This window comes from Argiope bruennichi, chromosome 6 (genome assembly GCF_947563725.1).
Source record: "Argiope bruennichi chromosome 6, qqArgBrue1.1, whole genome shotgun sequence".
NCBI classification, from domain to species: domain Eukaryota; kingdom Metazoa; phylum Arthropoda; class Arachnida; order Araneae; family Araneidae; genus Argiope; species Argiope bruennichi.
In genome coordinates, this window is record NC_079156.1 from 133717402 (window position 1) to 133742754 (window position 25353).

Here is a 25353-nt window from a genome sequence, read left to right on the forward strand (position 1 = left end):
AAAGTGTTATAAGAATTTAATGAATGAATCTTTAAATCTGAAATTTAGCTAAGGTCCACTTAGAGAAAGAAAAAAAAGGTTGATTACGATTTTTTTTTTTTTTTAGTTTTTAAGTTTTTAAGAATCTTAAGTTTTAGGGTTATATAAAAGCGAGAGATTTCCCACTTAGACTATCTTCTTTGCTAACATAGAATAGTGCGATTTATGCCTCCTAGAGTTAAAAAAATTATGAACGTTTTAATTTTGTCTCATTGCAAGCAAAATTTGAACAAAAACATGACTAACAAGATCCTTTATAAAATCTCATTTACCCATCAAGTTCTATTTATGAACTTGTGCTGCGGTGGCATGGTGGTAAAGATTCGGCTTCCCAACCAAGGGTTTCAGGTTCGAGGTTCGATTCCACCGACGAACTATCGTGTAAGTGGGTCTGGTGCACGTCAAATCCATCTGAACTAAACGCTCTCTTGCTGAGTTGGGGTGCCAGCTCACTTGGTCCTCATCACCTGAGAGCGGCAGCAAAAAACGAGGTCCATCTTAAAATAGTCTGGTGCGGTTTAAAAAAAGGACGTTAATATTACTAAATTAAACTAAACTGTTTATGAGGTATTATATTCATTTGCCTTAAAATAAGCAGGACTGATAGACTGTCAAATTCTTTGATGAATTTTATCCGAAATTTGATACAATTCTTTATTCAAGAGTTAAATGCACCATTTCTTCCTTTTATATCGTTCAATTTTTTTTTTTTTTTTTTTTGCTTCGTATTAGAATGGGCAAAAAATTGACAGACAGATTTGCCGCTGAGAGATTTTGTAAAAACTTTTGAGTAGTTTATAACAGTAACTCAACAAAGTTTCATAGTTTTTGACGATTGCGTTATTTTCTGTTTTTAAGTAACATTTGAAGGAAAGTAAAAAATAAAAATATGATCCTTTCATTTCATAACTTAATTTTTTTTAGCATAAAGTCTAAACGAGAGTGATCCATTATCCAAAAGCTACTGATAGCACTATGAAACCTGTAGAAAAAAGTAATATATTGTTATCAACTATCTGAAGATAATTTTATGCATTTCTGCCGGTTTCTATATTATTATTTGTTCGTTTCTGCCTTTTGGTTTCTTGAGAGGATTTGAGTTTTCAATTCTTCTTGTTGCTTAACTTTAACAGTATACTTATATATACTTTTCATAAATATGCTTACTTCTTATGTTTTTGTCGCATAATCGATAGACTGTGACATTCTGTCTTATTTCGACTTATATTAATATCTAGAAGGTCGATAAGGTCGATTCTTTTATGCCCCTGCCAAGCTATATTGGATACAATCTTCTTAATATCTACTTACTCGTATTACTCCAAACGTCGATAGTAAAGGGCTAATATAAATAAGACATGACTCAGGAAAATGATACAACCCCTTTGAATGATATCTGGAATTAAAAATAAACCGAAAAGGTTTAAGGAAGTTCTGAGCCAGATTTAATTTTTTTTTTTATTATGTCTTATTTTCTTGAAAAAAAAATCAAGGTGACAGGGCTTATCTGCCTTTTCATGGGGTTCAATATTGATCGTCCATAAATTTTTCCCCTCTTCAAAACTAATGCCTTTGCACTTCGATACTGTCAGAAGCCATTTTTGAACTTTTTTTTTCTGTTTTACTTTTCGAAGAGTGAATATAAAAAATGTCCAATCTCTCCATAAGCTCGTTGATTTTAAAGACATATTTCATGACCTATTTTGTGGAAAGGAGATAGTTCTAATATGAAAAGATTGATAAAATAACACCTTGAACTCTTACTCGCAATTCTAGAAATGAATGCTAGCGAAATAAAGGAATAATTTCATACCCACATTTTTGAATTCGTTACTTGTTAAAGATTCGCAGCAAGAAACAATGACAGAGAAGGTTTCAAAATGGGCATTAGTGCTATACTGGTTGATGCAATCGAAACAATTAATGAAATAAGGTAATTTAGCATCTGGAATGCCGCATTCACGGCCATTATTGCATCTTCTTCATCATCATCATCATCATATTTGGCTAGACAGCCTAGGGTGGGCCAGTACCTTCCCCTGAATTCTGTTCCACCGCATTCTATTTTTGACACTTGTGCATCAGTTCCTTTCCTGGATAGCCAGGAAGTATGTCTCCACTGGCTCCATCCATCTCATTTTTGGTCTACCCCTTTTCCTACTAGTTAGAGGTTTATGTGAAAGAATGGAATCATCATCCATTCTAAATATATGGAACGCTCAGTTCATCCGATTTATTTTTATGAACTTTATAATATCTGGCTCTCTATAAATTTAATATTGTTCAAAGTTATATTTTCTTCTCCAAACATTGTTGATTTCTATCCTACCAAGAATGGCTCCCAGAATTTTTCTTTCGAAAATGGTTATCTTATTTTCTTCAGCTTTTATCAGGGTCCAGGACTCTGAGCCATAGGTAAGTATTGGTCTAATTAAGGTTTTATATAGTAAAAATTTTGTATTTTATGATAGTAGTGAGGATTTAAACGTTTAACCCCGTAAAAGGCTATTGGCATTGCATCTTCATAGAATTAAATTATTCGTTTCTGTTTTAGACTTAACTACAACATTAATGTATATATCGTTGCTTCAAACGTTTTAAAACCGTATTCTAAAAATATATTCTTTTCTTCTAAAAAATAAAAACTATATTCAATTCTCACAATTTTTTTCAAATATTGTGTTTACCTAACACTTAAAAAAATCATAAAATTAAATTCAAGGAGACAAATGTTTATAATTTCCTTTTGCATATAAAAAGCTGCAAAATTCGAAATGAAAACTTTTAAAATATTAATTAATAAAAAATATAACAAATTTTTAATATATTAATGTGATCTCTAATTTAATGCATTATCTCTCTATTTTTTTAAGAACAATATTTTTATGTTTATTATGATATTTATACTGGAAAAATTATTGGACTCCAAAGTTGTTTACATAATAGATGATTTAACTATGTTTTTGCATAAAATACTTAGAAATATTATCTAAAATTATATATCTGTTTAAAGGAGGCTTTCAAAATCTAAAGAATTTTTAGCAAATTTTGCGAAGTTTATAATTCTAATTATAGCAAATCATATTTACTCTGCATATTTTAAGCATTGATAAAAATTTGATTTTTAAATCGACCCGAAGAAAAAGACATATTATAGAGTATAAAAGGACTTTAAATTACAGTACAACGTAAGATAACATGTAATTAAATTTCACTTCAATGAATTTAATTAATTCCAATTTAAGTTTAATTTCAAATAAATTTATTATGTGTATGAAATTTCACGTAAATTTAATCATTCCTATTTTCGTATCCTTATAAGGAATATATAATATGTTATCTTCTTTCAAATTTAAGTATTGTCTCTGAAGAAAAATCTTTTAAAGTCTTTCTGTTATGGGGGAAAGTGTGCTAATTATTTAAGACTGTATACTAATTTTTTCTTACAAAACATTAATATATATAGAGAGATATAGATATATACAAGAGAAAATCTTTCATTTATGATTTTTATAAATAGTTTATTTTCGGAAACTAAACTATTTCAATATTTAAATTCTTCTGAAACTAATGTTGCTCCTTGAACATTTTCAATATTCATTTTCTTTTAAACCTAATCTTGTTCTTCAAGTCGTTTCAATGTTTAATTTCTGTTGAAATTAATCTTGATTCCTTCACGTCCTTTTCTGAGCTTTTTTTCTTGTAATTGCTGAGATCTTTGCTTATTACTTATAAATTTTGAATACGCTTCTCTTTTTGAGCAGTTTATTTTTATAAGCTTTCTCTTATGTGTTTAAATATTTTACTTTTAGGTTCTGTAATGAAAAAAAAAGCTTTAACAGAGTTAATTACGTAAATTTTGTAGCTGAATTTGATATTAAATGATTAGATCATTTGATGATTTTTGACAAACATATTTCGGCACACATTTTATAAAAAGATTTGCAGTGCATTTAAATTATTTTGAAAAACTATTAATTATTTAAACTATTTATAGTTAATACGGTTTTTATTCGAAATCCAACACGCAGAAAGCGTTTCTTTTTATATATATCTACAGTATCTCATTGGAAATGTAAAAATGTTAGACTTTTTCTAAAAAAAACCCTTTTCCTCTAAAAACAGATATAGAGTTTTTAAAACAATATTTCAAAGTTTTATTTCTTCAAAAAAAAAAAAAAACACTGTATCCGAACGATTTAAAAAATTTTCATAGCACTTTATATTGGTTATTTATTCTTTTGTTTTCTCTTCTCAAAAACTTTTGACTTTAGCACTTTAGGGTGAAAAAATCGATAGGGTACTAACGATTTTTTTCAGTTGAATCATATTTTCCTATTTGGAGCGTATACAAAAAAAGGTACTTTAAGCTCTCATAGAAACTCATTTATTTCTTAGACATGTTCATGACCTATTTTACGAAATGGAGATAATTCTAAGCCGAAAGGATTGAAAAAAATGCAACTTTTTTTAAGTATATATATGCTTATTGAAGCCTATACTAGAGAACTGAATAAAATTTTCTTTCTCCGTTCCTTATGATACGAAACTTTCCATCCCTACTCACTTTGAATGTATTGTACACTATTCTTTGAACAGAAACTGTGTTTTTTGCTTAAACAATTACTATTTCTCTTTCTTTTGAAAACATTGTATTATTCATTTTAGTACTAAATTTTAAAAATATTTGCTAATATATAGCAGATCAAAGTACTTTTTCACTTTGTTCTTTAGAAATATGAAGCTAAATCTCTATCAAATCTTTTTATTAATAAAAATGATATTATAAAATGATTTACACAAGAAAAGAGGACATTATTATTTATGGTTGTGAATATCTTTTACTTAAAAATTAAGGCAGCGTTGTATTTTCAGCGGTGAAGATATCACAGGAGTTGACCAATGCTAACATTAATGTTAGATTAACATGTGCTAACATCAGTATCTGAAGTTACTATTAAATTAATGTTCAAACGTTGATATTAGCCCAATATACAGTCTTTTTCTAAATTGAATTAGGTATTACATTAAAATGAAAATCTTGTTTATTAAAACTAATTTTTTTCCGAACAAAAGTAGATTAAAAGAATTTAATCTGCATTTTAGAAGACAAAATTTCCATTCATCTTCGCATTTTTATAAGGAAGAAATATTACTTATAAGCAATGGAAATTCATTTTTTTCAAGTCAATATGATTAGAAACGAAAAATTAATAGAATAAATTTTGTTGAAATAAATATTGCGATAAATAAGAGCCAGTAAACGTATGCAACCAGTAAATATCATGTAGATTAATGATTCTAGTACGTTGACACAGATGTAGAAAAATAAGAAAAGTTTACTATACAATTGAAATTGAATTATTTTTATAATTGATTGCGAATGCAGAAATGAGACATATTTGAGGGCGATAATGATACTATGTTTATAGATTCAAATATGTTTCATATCTACCTTTAATTCTTACGTATAGGCGCCTAGTAATCTGTATAGCAATAATCATTTTTAATGAATGTGCGAATATTCACCATTAACATTTGGACTGCATTAATGTCAGTGTTCTCACTTTTTTTTTTCTATATATTTGTGTACGAAGTACAGAGAAAGTATTATAATATTCTAAAAATTCGAACTTGAAGTATTGAAGAATCTATAGGCTTTAGATCTCCCTGTATTCGAAAAATATATTTTTAAAATATCTGTCTGTGACAAGAATAGCAAAAAAAAAAAAAAAAAAAAAAAAAAATGCTTTTAGCTAAACAGCTGAAATTTCGTATACGTTCATTATACCAAATTTGTGAGCTTCTGTTAAATGTTGTGTATTTATCTTTTTTCGATCAAAATCTATTCATTTTTATCTATCCGATAACTCCGATACAATTTAACACGATAACTACATAATGAAGAAAGCTAGATAGATTAAATTCGATGTAGAGACTTAACACCAAGAGTGTACCCTATTATCAAATTTTGAGCTAAATCCAATGAGCGTCTTTGGGTCTGCACATTCAGAAATGTATAACCGAGATAACTGAAAACTGCAATGATTTAAATTTATCAACAACTGACACAATTGTAGATTTATGTCATATTTAAATTTCAATCGATTGGAAAAACGACTTTAAAACACGAATTCGGTTTTGGATACTATTAACCGCCTGTCAGGAATGAATCGCCAAAAAAATCCCCCAAACATCATAAAATGGATTCAATAAAAATTCTAAACTCAGGTCAAAGTTTAATATTTCGTAACTATTGTACAACAAACTCCCTACAAGGCCTTTTCTTAAATAAAACTTTTTTAGAGAGAATTCGAGAAAGTTTTTTCGAGATCACTCACATTGGTTTTTTCTGCAAGATGTCTTTACTTATTTATTCATTTAATTTTTGAACTTCTTCCCGGTTTTTCCTCCAGCAGTTCATCCATAAATATATTTCAAGTAATAATAATAATAATAATTAAAAAAAACTAATTTACATCTGCAGGTAGATTCGAAATTCTGACCAGAGGCTGTCAACGCTTTTTTTCCTGACAAAGTTATTTTCAGAATAATATTCACTAAAATAATAGAATGCGTAATCACAAATCTGCAATTAGAATTAAGAAATGCAACATCCTTCAGATTTATGCTCACAAAATATACATTTCAAAATGCAATATCAAAAGTAATGATTGGATCTAATTTCCAAATGACGAATACTAATTATATTTAATATATTTAATTTTTTATATTTTATGTATAGATTTTATATCCCGTTTGAATGAAATGAGTGGTGAAAAATTTATCAACTTAAAATTGTGTATCAAAGCAGAACTGTGATCGTCGTAAATTGAGAAGGACCGATATCGAATTTTGAAAATTAAATGAATATTTTTTTTCTAAACGGACTATCTTTATAATAATTATGAAATTCGATTATTAAAATAAAAATGATTTTAATAATTTTAAACAATTGTTTATTTCGCGAAAAAATATGCGATTGTTTTGTAATATTTTATGATGTTTTAATTTCTATAAATCATAAAATCAAATATGTATTTCATAAAGATAGGAATATATATTTACTGATGATATTCTAATTTCTGGCAAAGTTTGTCAAAGTTCAGTAAAAATATCCGGGGCAAGATTATACTATTAAGAACATATCAGAGTCTGATGACGTAATATTTGGATTTCACATCATTAAATGATTGTGAGTTCGATATCTTAAACATCGAATTCGGGAGTTGGTTGACCGTCCAATAAGAGGATTTAAAACTAAACGTGAATGGTAACTAAGGTAGAGTCAAAATAATTTCCAGATTTATTGTTAGAAACTTTTCTATTTTACTTAAATTTAATATTTGATTTTGTTATACTTCTGCAATTCACTCAATAAGAGGGTAATTGGTTACCCATCGATGTATTTACTAAATAAAGTTTTCACTGCATCACACGGGTTGAAACGGATCCTGGCTGCCACGATCACCAGATCTTACATTTCCAGATTACCACGATCGCCAGAATAAAATAATCACTTTTAAAATAAGTTTTTTATGAATAGAAATATTCGTGCTATCCATTAAGCTTTTCATAAAAATTGAAGGTCAAAAAAAGCGTAAAACAATTTTTACTATAAAATTTTATAGCTTTATATCAACTTTATGCCATTCTAGATGAGATGTTATTCTAAAGAAAATTGAACACTGTGAACTAGTTGGTCAATTATTAAAGAAAACAACTTCAGAATTTTGCAGATATTTATTAGTTTTTAGTAATGTCACTCAATTTTTCCTGGTTCATTATGCTTTACTATTACTAATTTAATCAATGAATGAATTTTCCCTAAAACTTTTACTAATAAAGTCTATAATCTCTTTACTATTCAGTTGGTTAGGCAATTTTCTTTCTATCCATTATTTTTTGCAGACATTCTGATTCAATTTATTAGCATTCATGGCTATTCTTGCAAAGATCTTGTTAAGTTTTAATATTCTCATCTTAAAATTTGCAATCATTGGTTAAGAGCTTCCGGCTTTTTCTAGTGGCTTAACGTGAAAATGACTTCTACTTTTCGTACAATACTTACTAAACTTTAATTGCTTTCACAGCTTCTAAATAATTTCTTTAATTGGTTTGATTGATTTTGGAAAAATCTATTCAATTTCGCCAATTTATAATTCTTATCGTTAAACTTAAATATTTGAAAATATTTTAGAGAAAATTTACTCATTCATTTCATTCCTAAATGACAGTAAAATCTGGAATGAGATTTAATTATGACAAATAAGGAAGAATATTCTGCATGCTAAGAACATTTCATTCATATCAGACTCTACTGAAGCAGTTCTCTGAAATATAGGATTTCAATTTCTGAAGTATTGTATTTTAATCACTTTTTTTTTGGCCCTACTTATTTATTTGAAAGTACCTCAATACACAGTTCCTTAGGCTAAATTATAATAAAAAACTATGCACATATTTTGTGAGTTTTTAACATAAAATACTATAGGCTGACATATATACTTTTAATTATGTGATACGGAGACTCTGAATGCAATGCTTTATAAGCGTATCTTGATTTACCAGATTCGACATGTCATTATTTCTTAGATACTCGGTGAGTATGAAAAATATTTTCAAAATATCATTTTGAAACTATTTTGAATGAAATAATTTTATAGTTATTTAGAATTCTAATGATTACTTTTAAATAATTTTAAAATTGTTTTACTCTTTCGGAGCTTACTATTGTATAAAAGTATTTAGACATCACTTTAAAAATAAAAATAATTAGATTTTAACAATCACCACTCAATTTTTTAATTTGAATAAACATTTCAAAGTTAAACATGCGCAGTCTGGTTCAATGATTTTTATTGTTCTGATGCAATTCACACTAATATCATTATTCAATAAAATGTTCAAACTTTTTTGCCTTTGTTGCCATTATGGTAAAAAAAAGTTTGAGTTTCTAGCTGAAATGATTCTAAGATAACAATGCTTCCGGCTTCATTGATTTGCTTAGTCTACTTCTTGTTTGATCACATTAGTCGTTAAATTATGTGTGTGATGTTTCTCACATCTCACCATTTAGAGGAAAACTATCATTCAAAATCATTCAAATGCTAAAATACATTATTTATTCTATCATCTGCCTTTTTCATTATAATATTTGGGTTACAATTTTATAAATTTATGAAATTTTACCTAAATAATTCAAGATGTGAAGTAAATGCATTCCATTTGAAACTGAAAACATATGAGTAAATCTTGAAAAATAACTATTTTTGAGATGTACTTTTTGAAAAATTCAAAACTCTAAGTTGAAAATCAACAATTAAATAATTGTATATTCGTATTTATTGATTATATAATCGCATTGTATTATATTAATTATTTTAATTGCAAATAAATTTTCCAATCATATTTAAATATTGAAAAAAATGAAATTAAAGGAAGAATATATATATTAAATTTTGTATTATTGCCGAGCAAATGTTTTATATTTTTAATTAGAGAAAAAGGTTTTGTCTTTCGACAGGATGGGGAAACTGCGATGACACATTTGAAGCTCTAATTAATCGATACAGCATTATTAAATGGACACAATAAAAAAATATATATCCTTTTTTTTTAAGAAATACCTAATATTTAAGATGATTTCTATTAGTATATTCCAGAAAAATCAAATGAAAGATTTCCTACGAATATATATATATATATATATATATATATATATATATATATATATATATATATATATATATATATATATATATATATATATATATATATATATATATATATATATATATATATATATATATATATATATATATATATATATATATATATATATATATACATATATCTGCAGAACAACATAGAAGCTGCAGAGCAACATTTTTTTTACAAAAAATAAAAATAATAAAAAATAATAGTTTTTTAAATAAGCTTTTATTACGAAAGATCGGAAGCAATTCATAAAACCAAATAAAAGTGAACTCATTCTCTAGAAATGTTTTGTCTTAAGCTTGAACATTTTTTTATTTAGAAATAACTAAAATACAGTAACATCTAAACATATATGCATGTCTCATTAAAGAAGGATTCACGTTAAAAAAGAAAAAAAACTGCTTTTGTTGTATACTATTTCATCTAGGAAACTTAACAAGTTTGGAAAAAAATATGCACATACTATTTCAATAGAAATCTATACTTAGAAAATCTATATAAAAACCCCGGAAAAAAACAGATATTTATTGGAAACGAGTTAAATAACATTAGTATATTTAATGTTGTTTAATGTCAGCCACTTAATATTCCTCATAAATGTATTTGAAGATGCAGAAAAGAATTTTTTGTTATGCAAATCACATTTCGAAAATTTTACGTTCACGCATTTTTATACAGTTTTTTTTTTTTTGTCTTATTTTTAAGATAAAAGCAAATGTTCAAATTCCATAATATCGATCAAAAGGTTTATCTCCAGAATTTCGTTTTCAATTTTTTTTTTCAGTTCTTTTGCAATCTGAACTCGTAAAGATTTCCAATAGTGAAAAGTTTCTAAATTTTATTCGAGTATTTGTAAAGAAATTTCAGATGTCTTGGAAATTCTAAACATTCATTGTTCAGAATTGTGTTAATATTGTATAGAAATGTTTCTTGTTTGCATAGTAAAAATCGAGAGTAACAAGTCGAGAAAGAACTGTGCAAATAATAAAACACGATTTTTTTAAAAATAAATTCTTGTTTAATTTATTCTTATTAACATACGACTGGCAATATAAGATTGAAGAATAATTATAATTTAAAAATTTTTAAGTTACACGTATTAATATTATTTTTTGCTACTGAATCATGTAATAGACGCCTTAGACTATTACACTAAGTAACTACTTTGTAACTTTATGCTATTTCTTACTTTCTTGTAAACAAAATTACAAAGTGAAAGTACTGCAATCATAAAAATATTCTACTATAATACAAAGATGAATCTATGCTTTATTTCCTACTTGCTATGTCCAGCAAATACATTTTTGGAGATCCCTCATTCTGTCGGTCTGTCTATAACAGCAATAATTCAAATATATAGAGATAGATGGGTATATATAGGTGCATATAATTTTACATCTATCCGCCCACTTTCAAATGTCTGTTCAAATGTTTCAGAATGTCTACCTTTGTTCTTGTTCATGTGAAAAGAACAAATGTATCAAGAACTAGACAAATGAAATTATATATATATATATATATATATATATATATATATATATATATATATTGTTACGAATCTGCAATGCTGCTTCCCAGCATAGTTGGTTTCATCATCAGAAAGACCGTTTTATAGTCATCTGTATTGGGCGGAGTCCGGGTGTCGCGTCGGATTTCCCGACAAACTTGGCGACCATTTGGCGACTTGGCGACGAATTTGGCGACTTTGGTGCCAAAATAGATTATACCCGAAACATCAAGAATTTTCCCGATCCGTCCATTAGGAACCGAGATAAGCCTCGAACGTTCCTGATTGGTTGAGAGGCTTCTAGCCCCGCCACCTGAGACCTATAAAAGGAGGCAGTCTGCAGCTGCCAGAGTAGTCAGAGTCGACAGTGAAGAGTCGGTCTTCCAGAGATTGGCAGAGCAGCGACGGATTGAAGCTAGTGCTGAACTGGGCTGTGCGCTACTGTCTGCAGTAGAGTCTCGTTGTATGCACGTCTCGGCTGAAGATAATTGTCTTTTCTAGGCTGTATATAGTTGTCGTCTTTGTGCTGTCCCGTGTGTCTTCGTGTAAATAAACGTCGTTGTTTTATTTTTTACTGCCGCCTGCTGATTGAGCGTTCTCTACACCATATAACTACCACTATCCAAACGAACCCGGAAATTTCGTAACAATATATATATATATATATTAGGTTTTCTTTGAATTGCATATCTGACGCAATGATGGCTGACTATCTGTCAATCTGTATAAAAGCTTATACGTGAACACAAAAATCCAGTGATAATAATTGCATAATTTTCTTTGTGTTAATATGCGGAAAATTGCAGGTTTGAATCAATTTTTGACACTAGTTTTCAGGAAGGAAGCCATCTAAAATAAATAAACTGTTTTCTTCACTTTACTACGAAGTAAAAAAAGTCTCCAAAAGTATAAAAAAGTCTCCAAAAGTTCTAAAGAAATCTTTAAAGTTATGCGAGTAAGCCTTTTTCTCACAAGAAAAAATCAACTTCCTCGTTGCTTTGATGAACATTTCTGTTATATGCATATTATTATAACCTCAATATATATATATATATATATATATATGTTAATAGAAAAGTCAAAGATTCAATTTAAAAGTAATTTTTTGTACGCATTTGACATGATAATGTATTTAAAATGATATATTATTTTTAAAAAAAATGTTTGATGCCAAAAAGACATAGAACTAACAGATTTACCACGAGATTATTTCGTAATTAATAAGTGCTTTTCTGAGAAAAATTAAAATATAATCGAAAATTGCTTTTATTCAAAAACTTCGGAGCGTATTATTGCATAAAACACAATTTTATACCACTTTACCATTTAAAAGTAGATTTCCAGTATTATCAAATTTATTTACAATCATTTACTTAAAGTTTGATGCATTTATTATAATCATTTTGCAACAATTTTTCCTCCGATATATTGACATTATAACCAATTTTGTAGTTTCATCAAAATTTTCATAATCTTCCTTAAGCCATCTTCAACTTTATGATATTTTTTTTTCCTTAAACATCATTCGTTATCAAAGTAGAAGTGTCACTTTCGATTTTATCAGTATCATAAAAATTTTATAATTCTAATTTTTATAATTCTATCAATAATTTCCGAATTTAAAAATCAGAAATGTAAGGGATTCAAGTAAACAGAAACAAACCAAATCAAGCTTGAAGCTTCATTATTTTACCAAATTTCTAATCAGAAGCTTTAATTTCCTGGAATTTTTTTACTCGCACTGACTTAAATTATCATAGTTTCGCTTAATGAAGTTATCTGCTTTGCTATAAAAGAATTAATTTTAATAAATCTGTTTTTATTACAATACCAAAATAGCTTTATAGACCGAAAAGAATTATAAAATCTCTTTCGCCATTTAACATACAGTTTGATGCCTTTATGAATATTTTTATAGTACTAAGTTGACTAATAAAATTTGATAGTAACATCGATATAATGTCTTAAAACATTTTATACTCTTTGTTAAAATTATTTGAGATATAATCTTAAGATAAACTTCTGTCTTTTATATTGACTGAATATTAATTTTAATCAGTTCAATGTATATGGAACTTTTGCTTATGTTGTAATAGATCTGATTTTATGGTGAAATTCCACGGCTATTTAAAAATGTAATTTGAAATCTTTTACGAATAAAGAAATTTAAGTTTGGTTTAAAAAAATAACAAGAAAACAGTATTTCTTTTTTGACGTAAATCAGATATTGCAGTTTTAATGGAAACATTTTAGCCTGAATAAAATCTATGAAGCAAATATTGATGTACTGCTGTTATTCCTTTTCTAGTGCAGTAGCAATTGTATACGGCGCCCCCTTCTTTTTTTTCTCTTCGCAAAATATTCATTGATTCCAAAAACTTTCAGGTATCTTTCCAAATTCATCAATAATCCCTTATTTCCTCTCCTTTAAGCCATTGATTGATGATAATGTAATAATAAAACATATCATATTTGTTATTCGAATGTCTAAGGTTAATTCTTTTCAACTGGAAATAAAAATGGAAAACAGCATCATCTTCTCTTTTAATTTCATAAACGCTTGTAACTATGAGGATGAAAGAAGGTCGAAGAGTATATAATTGATGAAGCTTTTCCCACAAAATATCTCAAACTAAAAGTAATTGAACCTAAATATTAAAAAAATTAATTTTCACTCTCTAATTTATATATATTTATAACTCTCTGAAACTTTTTGTAACAAAAGTTGTTCTAAGCCTTGAATGGCAATTAATCTGTTTTTAAATTAAGTTTAATAAAAGTTTAAGTAAAGTTAAGTTTAATAAAAGTTTAAGTAAAGTTAAGTTTAATTAAGTTTTAATAATAAGGCAAAAGAAGAGGAAAATCACTTTCCTCACTATTATACAGACTTTGAAATGAACTGCACATTTGCGAACTAAGCTGAAATACTCGCCATATCCGCCGAAAATCCATTTCCGATTCAGATCCAATCAAATTTTTTCTAGTTACTATGCTCGGGAAACGAGAAATTGTGTAGGAACTTTCTTGCGGCTTGCGAAAAGATGCGATAGGTAGTTTCATTTCAAACAACCTAATTCCCCTTCAGACCATTGCTAGTTTTTCACCACAAGTTTTTCCAAACTTTATGCAAAACAGATGAATTTCTTTACTTGATAAAATTAGGAAAAAATAAGTGGATTATGCCTGAATATATCAAGAAAGTGAAATTACATATCAAAAAATTAAGAATTCTACTTTCCAACCTACGTTCAATTACAGTGATTATTTACCAAGAAAAAATCCTACAAGTATCTTACATTCAAAAATAGCAATTTCATGCTCAGTAATTGTAGCTCAGTAATTGTAAGATCAGTAATTGTAAGCTCAGTAATTGTAGTTAATAAAAAGAAAAGAAATAAGAGCGAGAGATTTGTATTAGAACCAATTTAATATAAAGAAAAACTGAGTTAGTATTTGGTTCTGATTTATAAATTGAGAATTGCAATTTAAAAAATAAATTGGTTCAATTTTTTTTGTGAAATCGAATGACATAACTTTACTTACACTTACTAGGATTATTTTTCTTTGACAATAAATGTTTTTCCTGATAATGAATGATTATTGTCTCTTCAGTAAAACTTAATATTTCAGCAAAAGGAATTTTTTTAAAAATGTATCATATAAGGAAACAAATTTTTTGGCTTAATGAATGACTTAACTACAACATTTTCCTTAAAAAGAACTGTTCATATTCTAATTAAGTAAAATGTAGACAACGATAAGTTACTTTTAATTTCTTTGGACCGACTATTTTTGAAATGTCTTTTTTGGTTGATAATTTCCATCTAAGGAACATTTATCTAAATAAATCCTTAACATCCCAGCAGTTAACTAATTCGAGTCGTAAGTAATTTTCATTCTCAATATTCCCATTGCATTCATTTTTAATTTTCAATAGCTGGCATCCTGCGCTGTAGAAGAAGTCATTTTCGAAATAGCATTTAAAATTCGAAATAGCTATCTTGTTTATTTAGGAATGATAGAAAGGATGCTATTTATTTTCTTGTCGATATTGAATGAAATGATATATTGTCGACATTGAAATTGAATGATATATAAAGGGGAAGTATAAATAATATTTATCCTTATTTTTTACTTTAGATATAATACTTGTACCATGATTATAACCTTCGCGAAGTAAGTTGGCAAAGTTTTATGGCAATTGGATGAACGGTAAGGCAACGCATAACGTACTAACAAACAAAAATTCATTTTTATATATTAGATATGACATGATAACTGTACTATGCCTATAACTTTCAAGCAGGTGCAAGCAATAAGTTGACCAAGTTTCATCGCAATCGGTGAACGATATGGCAGAGCGTAAAATGCGAACAAATAAAAATTCATTTTTATATATTAGATATGACATGATAACTGTACTATGCCTATAACTTTCAAGCAGGTGCAAGCAATAAGTTGACCAAGTTTCATCGCAATCGGTGAACGATATGGCAGAGCGTAAAATGCGAACAAACAAAAATTCATTTTTATATATTAGATATGACATGATAACTGTACTATGCCTATAACTTTCAAGCAGGTGCTAGCAATAAGTTGACCAAGTTTCATCGCAATCGGTGAACGATATGGCAGAGCGTAAAATGCGAACAAATAAAAATTCATTTTTATATATTAGATATGACATGATAACTGTACTATGCCTATAACTTTCAAGCAGGTGCAAGCAATAAGTTGACCAAGTTTCATCGCAATCGGTGAACGATATGGCAGAGCGTAAAATGCGAACAAATAAAAATTCATTTAAATATATTAGATATGACATGATAACTGTACTATGCCTATAACTTTCAAGCAGGTGCAAGCAATAAGTTGACCAAGTTTCATCGCAATCGGTGAACGATATGGCAGAGCGTAAAATGCGAACAAATAAAAATTCATTTAAATATATTAGATATGACATGATAACTGTACTATGCCTATAACTTTCAAGCAGGTGCAAGCAATAAGTTGACCAAGTTTCATCGCAATCGGTGAACGATATGGCAGAGCGTAAAATGCGAACAAATAAAAATTCATTTAAATATATTAGATATGACATGATAACTGTACTATGCCTATAACTTTCAAGCAGGTGCAAGCAATAAGTTGACCAAGTTTCATCGCAATCGGTGAACGATATGGCAGAGCGTAAAATGCGAACAAATAAAAATTCATTTAAATATATTAGATATGACATGATAACTGTACTATGCCTATAACTTTCAAGCAGGTGCAAGCAATAAGTTGACCAAGTTTCATCGCAATCGGTGAACGATATGGCAGAGCGTAAAATGCGAACAAATAAAAATTCATTTAAATATATTAGATATGACATGATAACTGTACTATGCCTATAACTTTCAAGCAGGTGCAAGCAATAAGTTGACCAAGTTTCATCGCAATCGGTGAACGATATGGCAGAGCGTAAAATGCGAACAAACAAAAATTCATTTAAATATATTAGATATGACATGATAACTGTACTATGCCTATAACTTTCAAGCAGGTGCAAGCAGTAAGTTGACCAAGTTTCATCGCAATCGGTGAACGATATGGCAGAGCGTAAAATGCGAACAAACAAAAATTCATTTAAATATATTAGATATGACATGATAACTGTACTATGCCTATAACTTTCAAGCAGGTGCAAGCAATAAGTTGACCAAGTTTCATCGCAATCGGTGAACGATATGGCAGAGCGTAAAATGCGAACAAACAAAAATTCATTTAAATATATTAGATATGACATGATAACTGTACTATGCCTATAACTTTCAAGCAGGTGCAAGCAATAAGTTGACCAAGTTTCATCGCAATCGGTGAACGATATGGCAGAGCGTAAAATGCGAACAAATAAAAATTCATTTAAATATATTAGATATGACATGATAACTGTACTATGCCTATAACTTTCAAGCAGGTGCAAGCAATAAGTTGACCAAGTTTCATCGCAATCGGTGAACGATATGGCAGAGCGTAAAATGCGAACAAATAAAAATTCATTTAAATATATTAGATATGACATGATAACTGTACTATGCCTATAACTTTCAAGCAGGTGCAAGCAATAAGTTGACCAAGTTTCATCGCAATCGGTGAACGATATGGCAGAGCGTAAAATGCGAACAAACAAAAATTCATTTAAATATATTAGATATGACATGATAACTGTACTATGCCTATAACTTTCAAGCAGGTGCAAGCAGTAAGTTGACCAAGTTTCATCGCAATCGGTGAACGATATGGCAGAGCGTAAAATGCGAACAAACAAAAATTCATTTAAATATATTAGATATGACATGATAACTGTACTATGCCTATAACTTTCAAGCAGGTGCAAGCAATAAGTTGACCAAGTTTCATCGCAATCGGTGAACGATATGGCAGAGCGTAAAATGCGAACAAACAAAAATTCATTTAAATATATTAGATATGACATGATAACTGTACTATGCCTATAACTTTCAAGCAGGTGCAAGCAATAAGTTGACCAAGTTTCATCGCAATCGGTGAACGATATGGCAGAGCGTAAAATGCGAACAAATAAAAATTCATTTAAATATATTAGATATGACATGATAACTGTACTATGCCTATAACTTTCAAGCAGGTGCAAGCAATAAGTTGACCAAGTTTCATCGCAATCGGTGAACGATATGGCAGACCGTAAAATGCGAACAAATAAAAATTCATTTAAATATATTAGATATGACATGATAACTGTACTATGCCTATAACTTTCAAGCAGGTGCAAGCAATAAGTTGACCAAGTTTAATCGCAATCGGTGAACGATATGGCAGAGCGTAAAATGCGAACAAATAAAAATTCATTTAAATATATTAGATATGACATGATAACTGTACTATGCCTATAACTTTCAAGCAGGTGCAAGCAATAAGTTGACCAAGTTTCATCGCAATCGGTGAACGATATGGCAGAGCGTAAAATGCGAACAAATAAAAATTCATTTAAATATATTAGATATGACATGATAACTGTACTATGCCTATAACTTTCAAGCAGGTGCAAGCAATAAGTTGACCAAGTTTCATCGCAATCGGTGAACGATATGGCAGAGCGTAAAATGCGAACAAATAAAAATTCATTTAAATATATTAGATATGACATGATAACTGTACTATGCCTATAACTTTCAAGCAGGTGCAAGCAATAAGTTGACCAAGTTTCATCGCAATCGGTGAACGATATGGCAGAGCGTAAAATGCGAACAAACAAAAATTCATTTAAATATATTAGATATGACATGATAACTGTACTATGCCTATAACTTTCAAGCAGGTGCAAGCAATAAGTTGACCAAGTTTCATCGCAATCGGTGAACGATATGGCAGAGCGTAAAATGCGAACAAACAAAAATTCATTTAAATATATTAGATATGACATGATAACTGTACTATGCCTATAACTTTCAAGCAGGTGCAAGCAATAAGTTGACCAAGTTTCATCGCAATCGGTGAACGATATGGCAGAGCGTAAAATGCGAACAAACAAAAATTCATTTAAATATATTAGATATGACATGATAACTGTACTATGCCTATAACTTTCAAGCAGGTGCAAGCAATAAGTTGACCAAGTTTCATCGCAATCGGTGAACGATATGGCAGAGCGTAAAATGCGAACAAATAAAAATTCATTTAAATATATTAGATATGACATGATAACTGTACTATGCCTATAACTTTCAAGCAGGTGCAAGCAATAAGTTGACCAAGTTTCATCGCAATCGGTGAACGATATGGCAGAGCGTAAAATGCGAACAAATAAAAATTCATTTAAATATATTAGATATGACATGATAACTGTACTATGCCTATAACTTTCAAGCAGGTGCAAGCAATAAGTTGACCAAGTTTCATCGCAATCGGTGAACGATATGGCAGAGCGTAAAATGCGAACAAATAAAAATTCATTTAAATATATTAGATATGACATGATAACTGTACTATGCCTATAACTTTCAAGCAGGTGCAAGCAATAAGTTGACCAAGTTTCATCGCAATCGGTGAACGATATGGCAGAGCGTAAAATGCGAACAAACAAAAATTCATTTTTATATATTAGATATGACATGATAACTGTACTATGCCTATAACTTTCAAGCAGGTGCTAGCAATAAGTTGACCAAGTTTCATCGCAATCGGTGAACGATATGGCAGAGCGTAAAATGCGAACAAACAAAAATTCATTTTTATATATTAGATATGACATGATAACTGTACTATGCCTATAACTTTCAAGCAGGTGCAAGCAATAAGTTGACCAAGTTTCATCGCAATCGGTGAACGATATGGCAGAGCGTAAAATGCGAACAAATAAAAATTCATTTAAATATATTAGATATGACATGATAACTGTACTATGCCTATAACTTTCAAGCAGGTGCAAGCAATAAGTTGACCAAGTTTCATCGCAATCGGTGAACGATATGGCAGAGCGTAAAATGCGAACAAATAAAAATTCATTTAAATATATTAGATATGACATGATAACTGTACTATGCCTATTACTTTCAAGCAGGTGCAAGCAATAAGTTGACCAAGTTTCATCGCAATCGGTGAACGATATGGCAGAGCGTAAAATGCGAACAAACAAAAATTCATTTTTATATATTAGATATGACATGATAACTGTACTATGCCTATAACTTTCAAGCAGGTGCTAGCAATAAGTTGACCAAGTTTCATCGCAATCGGTGAACGATATGGCAGAGCGTAAAATGCGAACAAACAAAAATTCATTTTTATATATTAGATATGACATGATAACTGTACTATGCCTATAACTTTCAAGCAGGTGCAAGCAATAAGTTGACCAAGTTTCATCGCAATCGGTGAACGATATGGCAGAGCGTAAAATGCGAACAAACAAAAATTCATTTTTATATATTAGATATGACATGATAACTGTACTATGCCTATAACTTTCAAGCAGGTGCTAGCAATAAGTTGACCAAGTTTCATCGCAATCGGTGAACGATATGGCAGAGCGTAAAATGCGAACAAATAAAAATTCATTTTTATATATTAGATATGACATGATAACTGTACTATGCCTATAACTTTCAAGCAGGTGCAAGCAATAAGTTGACCAAGTTTCATCGCAATCGGTGAACGATATGGCAGAGCGTAAAATGCAAACAAATAAAAATTCATTTAAATATATTAGATATGACATGATAACTGTACTATGCCTATAACTTTCAAGCAGGTGCAAGCAATAAGTTGACCAAGTTTCATCGCAATCGGTGAACGATATGGCAGAGCGTAAAATGCGAACAAATAAAAATTCATTTAAATATATTAGATATGACATGATAACTGTACTATGCCTATAACTTTCAAGCAGGTGCAAGCAATAAGTTGACCAAGTTTCATCGCAATCGGTGAACGATATGGCAGAGCGTAAAATAACAAATAAAAATTCATTTTTATATATTAGATTTTCAGCTTCTTTAACCCCATTTTGCTTTTCTGTAGGTACGAGGAATCCACCAGCACCTTAGTGGATCCTATCAGCAACAAATCATTCGAGGCAGATCCTGAAATAGTGGGACATCTAGCTTATTATTCGTTCCAGTCAGAGCTTTATGCACGTAAATGGATCGCATGTTGCCGGGCAGCGTTGGATTGTTGCAGTCGAATGCTGTCGGATCCCTACATAGAAGAAAATGGTAAGAACTCTTTACTTATTTTATGAAAGCTATTTAAAATGTAACGGCATTTATCACTATTTCAAAAAAGGGAAAAAAAAACTGATGAATATGCATAAATTGTTCTATTGTTGAAAGACTCTTCTATTGCTGAAAGATATAGATTCAATTTGTTAAGGGTTTCAGTTGGTTTAGGCATAAGAATATCTTGTATAGTTCGTCATACATTTTTTTTTTGTAAATATTGTTTCGGAAAGATAGAAAATCCTAATCGTTCAATGATTATCATAGCATTGAATCGATGCAATATCTGACAATTCGAAAATTAAGTCAAAGGAACTGTGGTAAAAATATTGGAAAGATTGAATAAGGAAAAAATAACTGACAGGTTTTTAAAAAGATAATATGATTAATTCGTGGGTGTCAACCAAACAACATTCACAGTGCTGTTGTTTGGAAGTATTGTTAGCTTCGGAGAATAAAAGATGACTTTAATCATCAATTTATCACAACAAAATAATCAAAGAAATCAAACTTTAACTAAACAAAAAATACCTATAGCGTCATTATTCTAGTACTACACAAGATTTTTATCATAAACTAATAGAAAAAACTCATTTCTTCACTTTTCCAATTGTTTAAAAAAGAAAGGTTCTTTTCTTTTTTGCTAATGATAGGTAAATGCAGTTAAATTAGATTTCCCAGCTGCCAATGATTTTTGCCAATTCAAATAAACATTGCAGTTTTCTCAAAAGAAAGGTTTTAATGAATGCTAATATTAACATCATTTAAGTTTCTGCGAGATAACTAATTAAATCTTAAATTGATATCACGGTATTTCTATGGAAAAAATGTATTCTATGGCTCTGGAAAATAGAAAAAAAAGTCTTCCTTATTATCAGATAAAATAACTCTCGAAGTATCTAGAATATGTTTAAAATGAGATGATGATTTTATTAATCACAAAATATGAAAATGGAATGCATCTTATAAAGCTTACGTTCAAGCAATATTATCTCAAGATAAATAAGAATCACAGTAAGAAGGAAGAAATTAAATAACAATTTAATCATAAATTTTTCTTAATAGCCCACAGGAATGTCTTCCTCAGTCAGTGATAACATGCCTTCGTTCATGCATAATGTACATTATTACTGTCAGGAATATTTTTATGTAGATAATTTTAATATTTTCGTACAAAATTGACAAGCTATAAAACTAGATATGATAAAAGAAAAAAATAACATTAACAAAGGAGTTAGTTTAACAAATTGAGAGCTGAAAGGAACAAAGAGCGATTTCAGAATTTGCTTTGTATTTTTGCTAAAGAACAAAGGTTTAGAATTCCACTAAAAAGGTTTTTGATTCACACGCAATTGCTTAGAAAACAAAAGGGGCATCCTGTACAATAAGAGAATTTTTCAGACAGCAGCACTTAAATCTCATTTCCTTTATCTATCATAGATTTTTCTATATTCTATTTCACTATTTGTTTTTGATGGTGCATTTTCTAGAGCAGTTCGGATCTATCTCAAAATGTGAAAGCACCGACATATTTCATTTATCTGGAAAATGGCAAAAAAAAACTGTTTTTCTACTAAGATATTAAACCGTAACCTTTTCTGGATGGATAAATGTAATCCCTTTTTAAATAATTTTATTGAATCATTCGAAGTATAATTACTAGATCTTTTGCAAAACTACGAATAAAAGAATAGGCTATATCACAGGAAATCGTATAGGAGACCAATCTGTTCTCTCAATGTTTAGGAAAAGAGAAAGCATATTTTTAGCATGAAGAAAGAAAGCATTTTTATATACATGTATATTTGAGATTTTATAACATGAATGTCATTTTAATTCGCACCATTTCTCACACATTATGAAAAAGGTTTATTCCTTTCCTCTACTCTATTCAATAATTGGTTTGTTTATAGGCTGTATAATAACAAAACGTAAACACCGAAGGCTTTCTTCTAATCAAAACACAAACACGGGTCAATTTCCTACTAAAAATCATCCGGAAACGTTATCTGCGATAATTTATTGGAAACAAGACAACTTTTAACTTAGGTACCATTCTGATGTCCCCAAACCATTTTGTAAGTGTAAGATATCACAGTTCGATTTCAACATAAGTTTCTAACTTATGGATTTGATATGAGTACGAAGAAAACTACTTCCAAATTACTCATGTTTGGATACTGCATGTTTGGATCCTTAGAGGGACTGAAGGTGCTTGGAAATCCGATCAAATAATGTGTAAGGCCATCATTAAAATTATGAATCTCTTCTACTTTGCTATCGTTCTTTTTGTTGTGAAGTATGCAGGATCAATTATACTTGAAATTATTCAAGATTTTCCAACGCCTATTTTTTTTCTTTTTATATACTTTTATTTAACTTGACTTGTTTTAAGATGATGGAAAAATAGAATTTTGTATTTTACAATCTTTTTCGGATGTTTCTCAAACTGTGCGAAACTGTTTATTTCAATGACTATTGCCTATTTCGATGTTTTAATATCTTAATTATCAATTAATATATAAATCTAATTAAATTTTTAAAAAATGGTATATAAGGCGAGTTTTCTTCTTCTTCAGTAACTTAAAATTCTACTGAACATTCACTCATGATTATCAAACACACGCACGCAAATAAATCCTGTGTCACTGAAAGTAGGAACACGTCTTATCTGTTTCACGTTCAACCATTCCTCATGTATTATTAGTAGATGAATTGATAAATTAAAGGCTAAAAAGTGTAAAGTAAATAGAGCAGAATTCTACTTTTTAGTATAATATAAAAACGCGTTTTTAAAAACTGTTCTCATCAAGTTTTGTAATTAAATTTTATTCATTCCTATGATGTATCTTTTATATTGCTTAGAAATAAGGGAAAAAAATCGTTTACAATTTTTAAGGAGCAAATCTTTAATCATATATTAGAAATAAAGGCACAAACATTCCCATTCATTTTTTAAATTATGCTTTAACTGCAATCTGTATCTGTTCAGTGAACGAAAAACTGAACATTTCCTCGAATTTCCTCTTCAGAAAATAATATATTTTCGAAAATATACATCAACGCATTCGTATTTGAGGATGACAGATGGACATTTTTATTCATTTTCAATTCGAAGGCAAACGCAGCAGCTGCAAGTCTACATGTAAATATCAATATGTCAAAATGTCTTCTAAAATACATTCTTTTTTTTCATCGAAAAACGTGCTGAAAAATAAAACAGTTAAATAAAACACGGAAAGCTTCAATTCCGAAACTTATATGGGAAAAACATCGATAAATGCCTTGTATTATGGTTTCATGTTTTAGCAAAGGAATACTAATTTTTAAAAAATTTTTCTGTCATTTTGAATTTTGTTTGCAAAATTGATTTTGATACATATAAGCTTTTATGATAGATTAGATTACACTAGAAATATGAAATATTAACATTTTGAAGTTTTATCAAGTGCGCTTCAATGAATTTATAAATATTAATGATATTTTTAATTTTTTTATCAATGTTCGTTATTCAATTTTGAATGAAATCCATGCAGAAGCCTGTCAATCGAACTATCCGAATATAATTTAATACAATAATTACAAAACGAAGAAAACTAAACGTTTAAAATTTGGTGCACAGATTTAGCGTCTAAAGTGTAGGTAGGCATCAAATTTGGAACAAAATCCTCCCCAATATTGATCATTTGTCGGTTCTATACAGTTTTGCATGCATACAAATATAATAACTGAAATATGCACCATCTTAAGTAAATGAAATTTGATATACGGACTTGTAATAACTATAATTTTAATTCTGAGTCAAATTATGATTTCAGTTGCTTGGAACAAAGTTGTTCAAAATACACACTTGAATTTCTGGTTCTTTGGTATTAACCCCATTCCAGTGACTACATTTCTTATTTTATATCTTGCTTTAGATCATCAAACCACTAATGTTGCGTTATCAAACCACTAATGTTGCGTTAGTTATCAAACCACTAATGTTAATGCAAAATTTGCGTTATCATTCAGGTTAACAAAAATATTAAATATATCTATTTGGGTATGCGTTATCATAGTTATAATTCAAAACAAAACGTAATTGCCGAAACATGTAGGAATGAGAAATAATGCAATGATATCGTTTTTTTTCAGGTTGCGTTTGAATAATTTGGCGACTTTTCTCTTGTTCCCGGCTGACCGGAAAGTACCCACAGACAATCATTTCTTTTGACGGAATCTTTCCAAAATCTGAAACAGAGCGGCAATTCTAATGATAAAATTATATACTGAACTTCTAGCTCTAATATAATATTCACCTGTAATACCATAGTACTACATTATATCCATCTAATAGCTAATAGC

General features: G+C 29.2%; 1 protein-coding gene across 1 annotated transcript in view; it reads left to right on the plus strand.

The window, feature by feature from the left end:
- The window catches only part of LOC129972073 (calcitonin gene-related peptide type 1 receptor-like), a 196548-nt gene that overhangs the window by 79475 nt on the left and 91720 nt on the right, over positions 1-25353 (plus strand). Inside the window, exon 5 of the mRNA XM_056086054.1 lies at positions 20810-21003. Within this exon, the coding sequence (XP_055942029.1) occupies positions 20810-21003 (194 nt within the window). The remainder of the gene's footprint in view (positions 1-20809; positions 21004-25353) is intronic.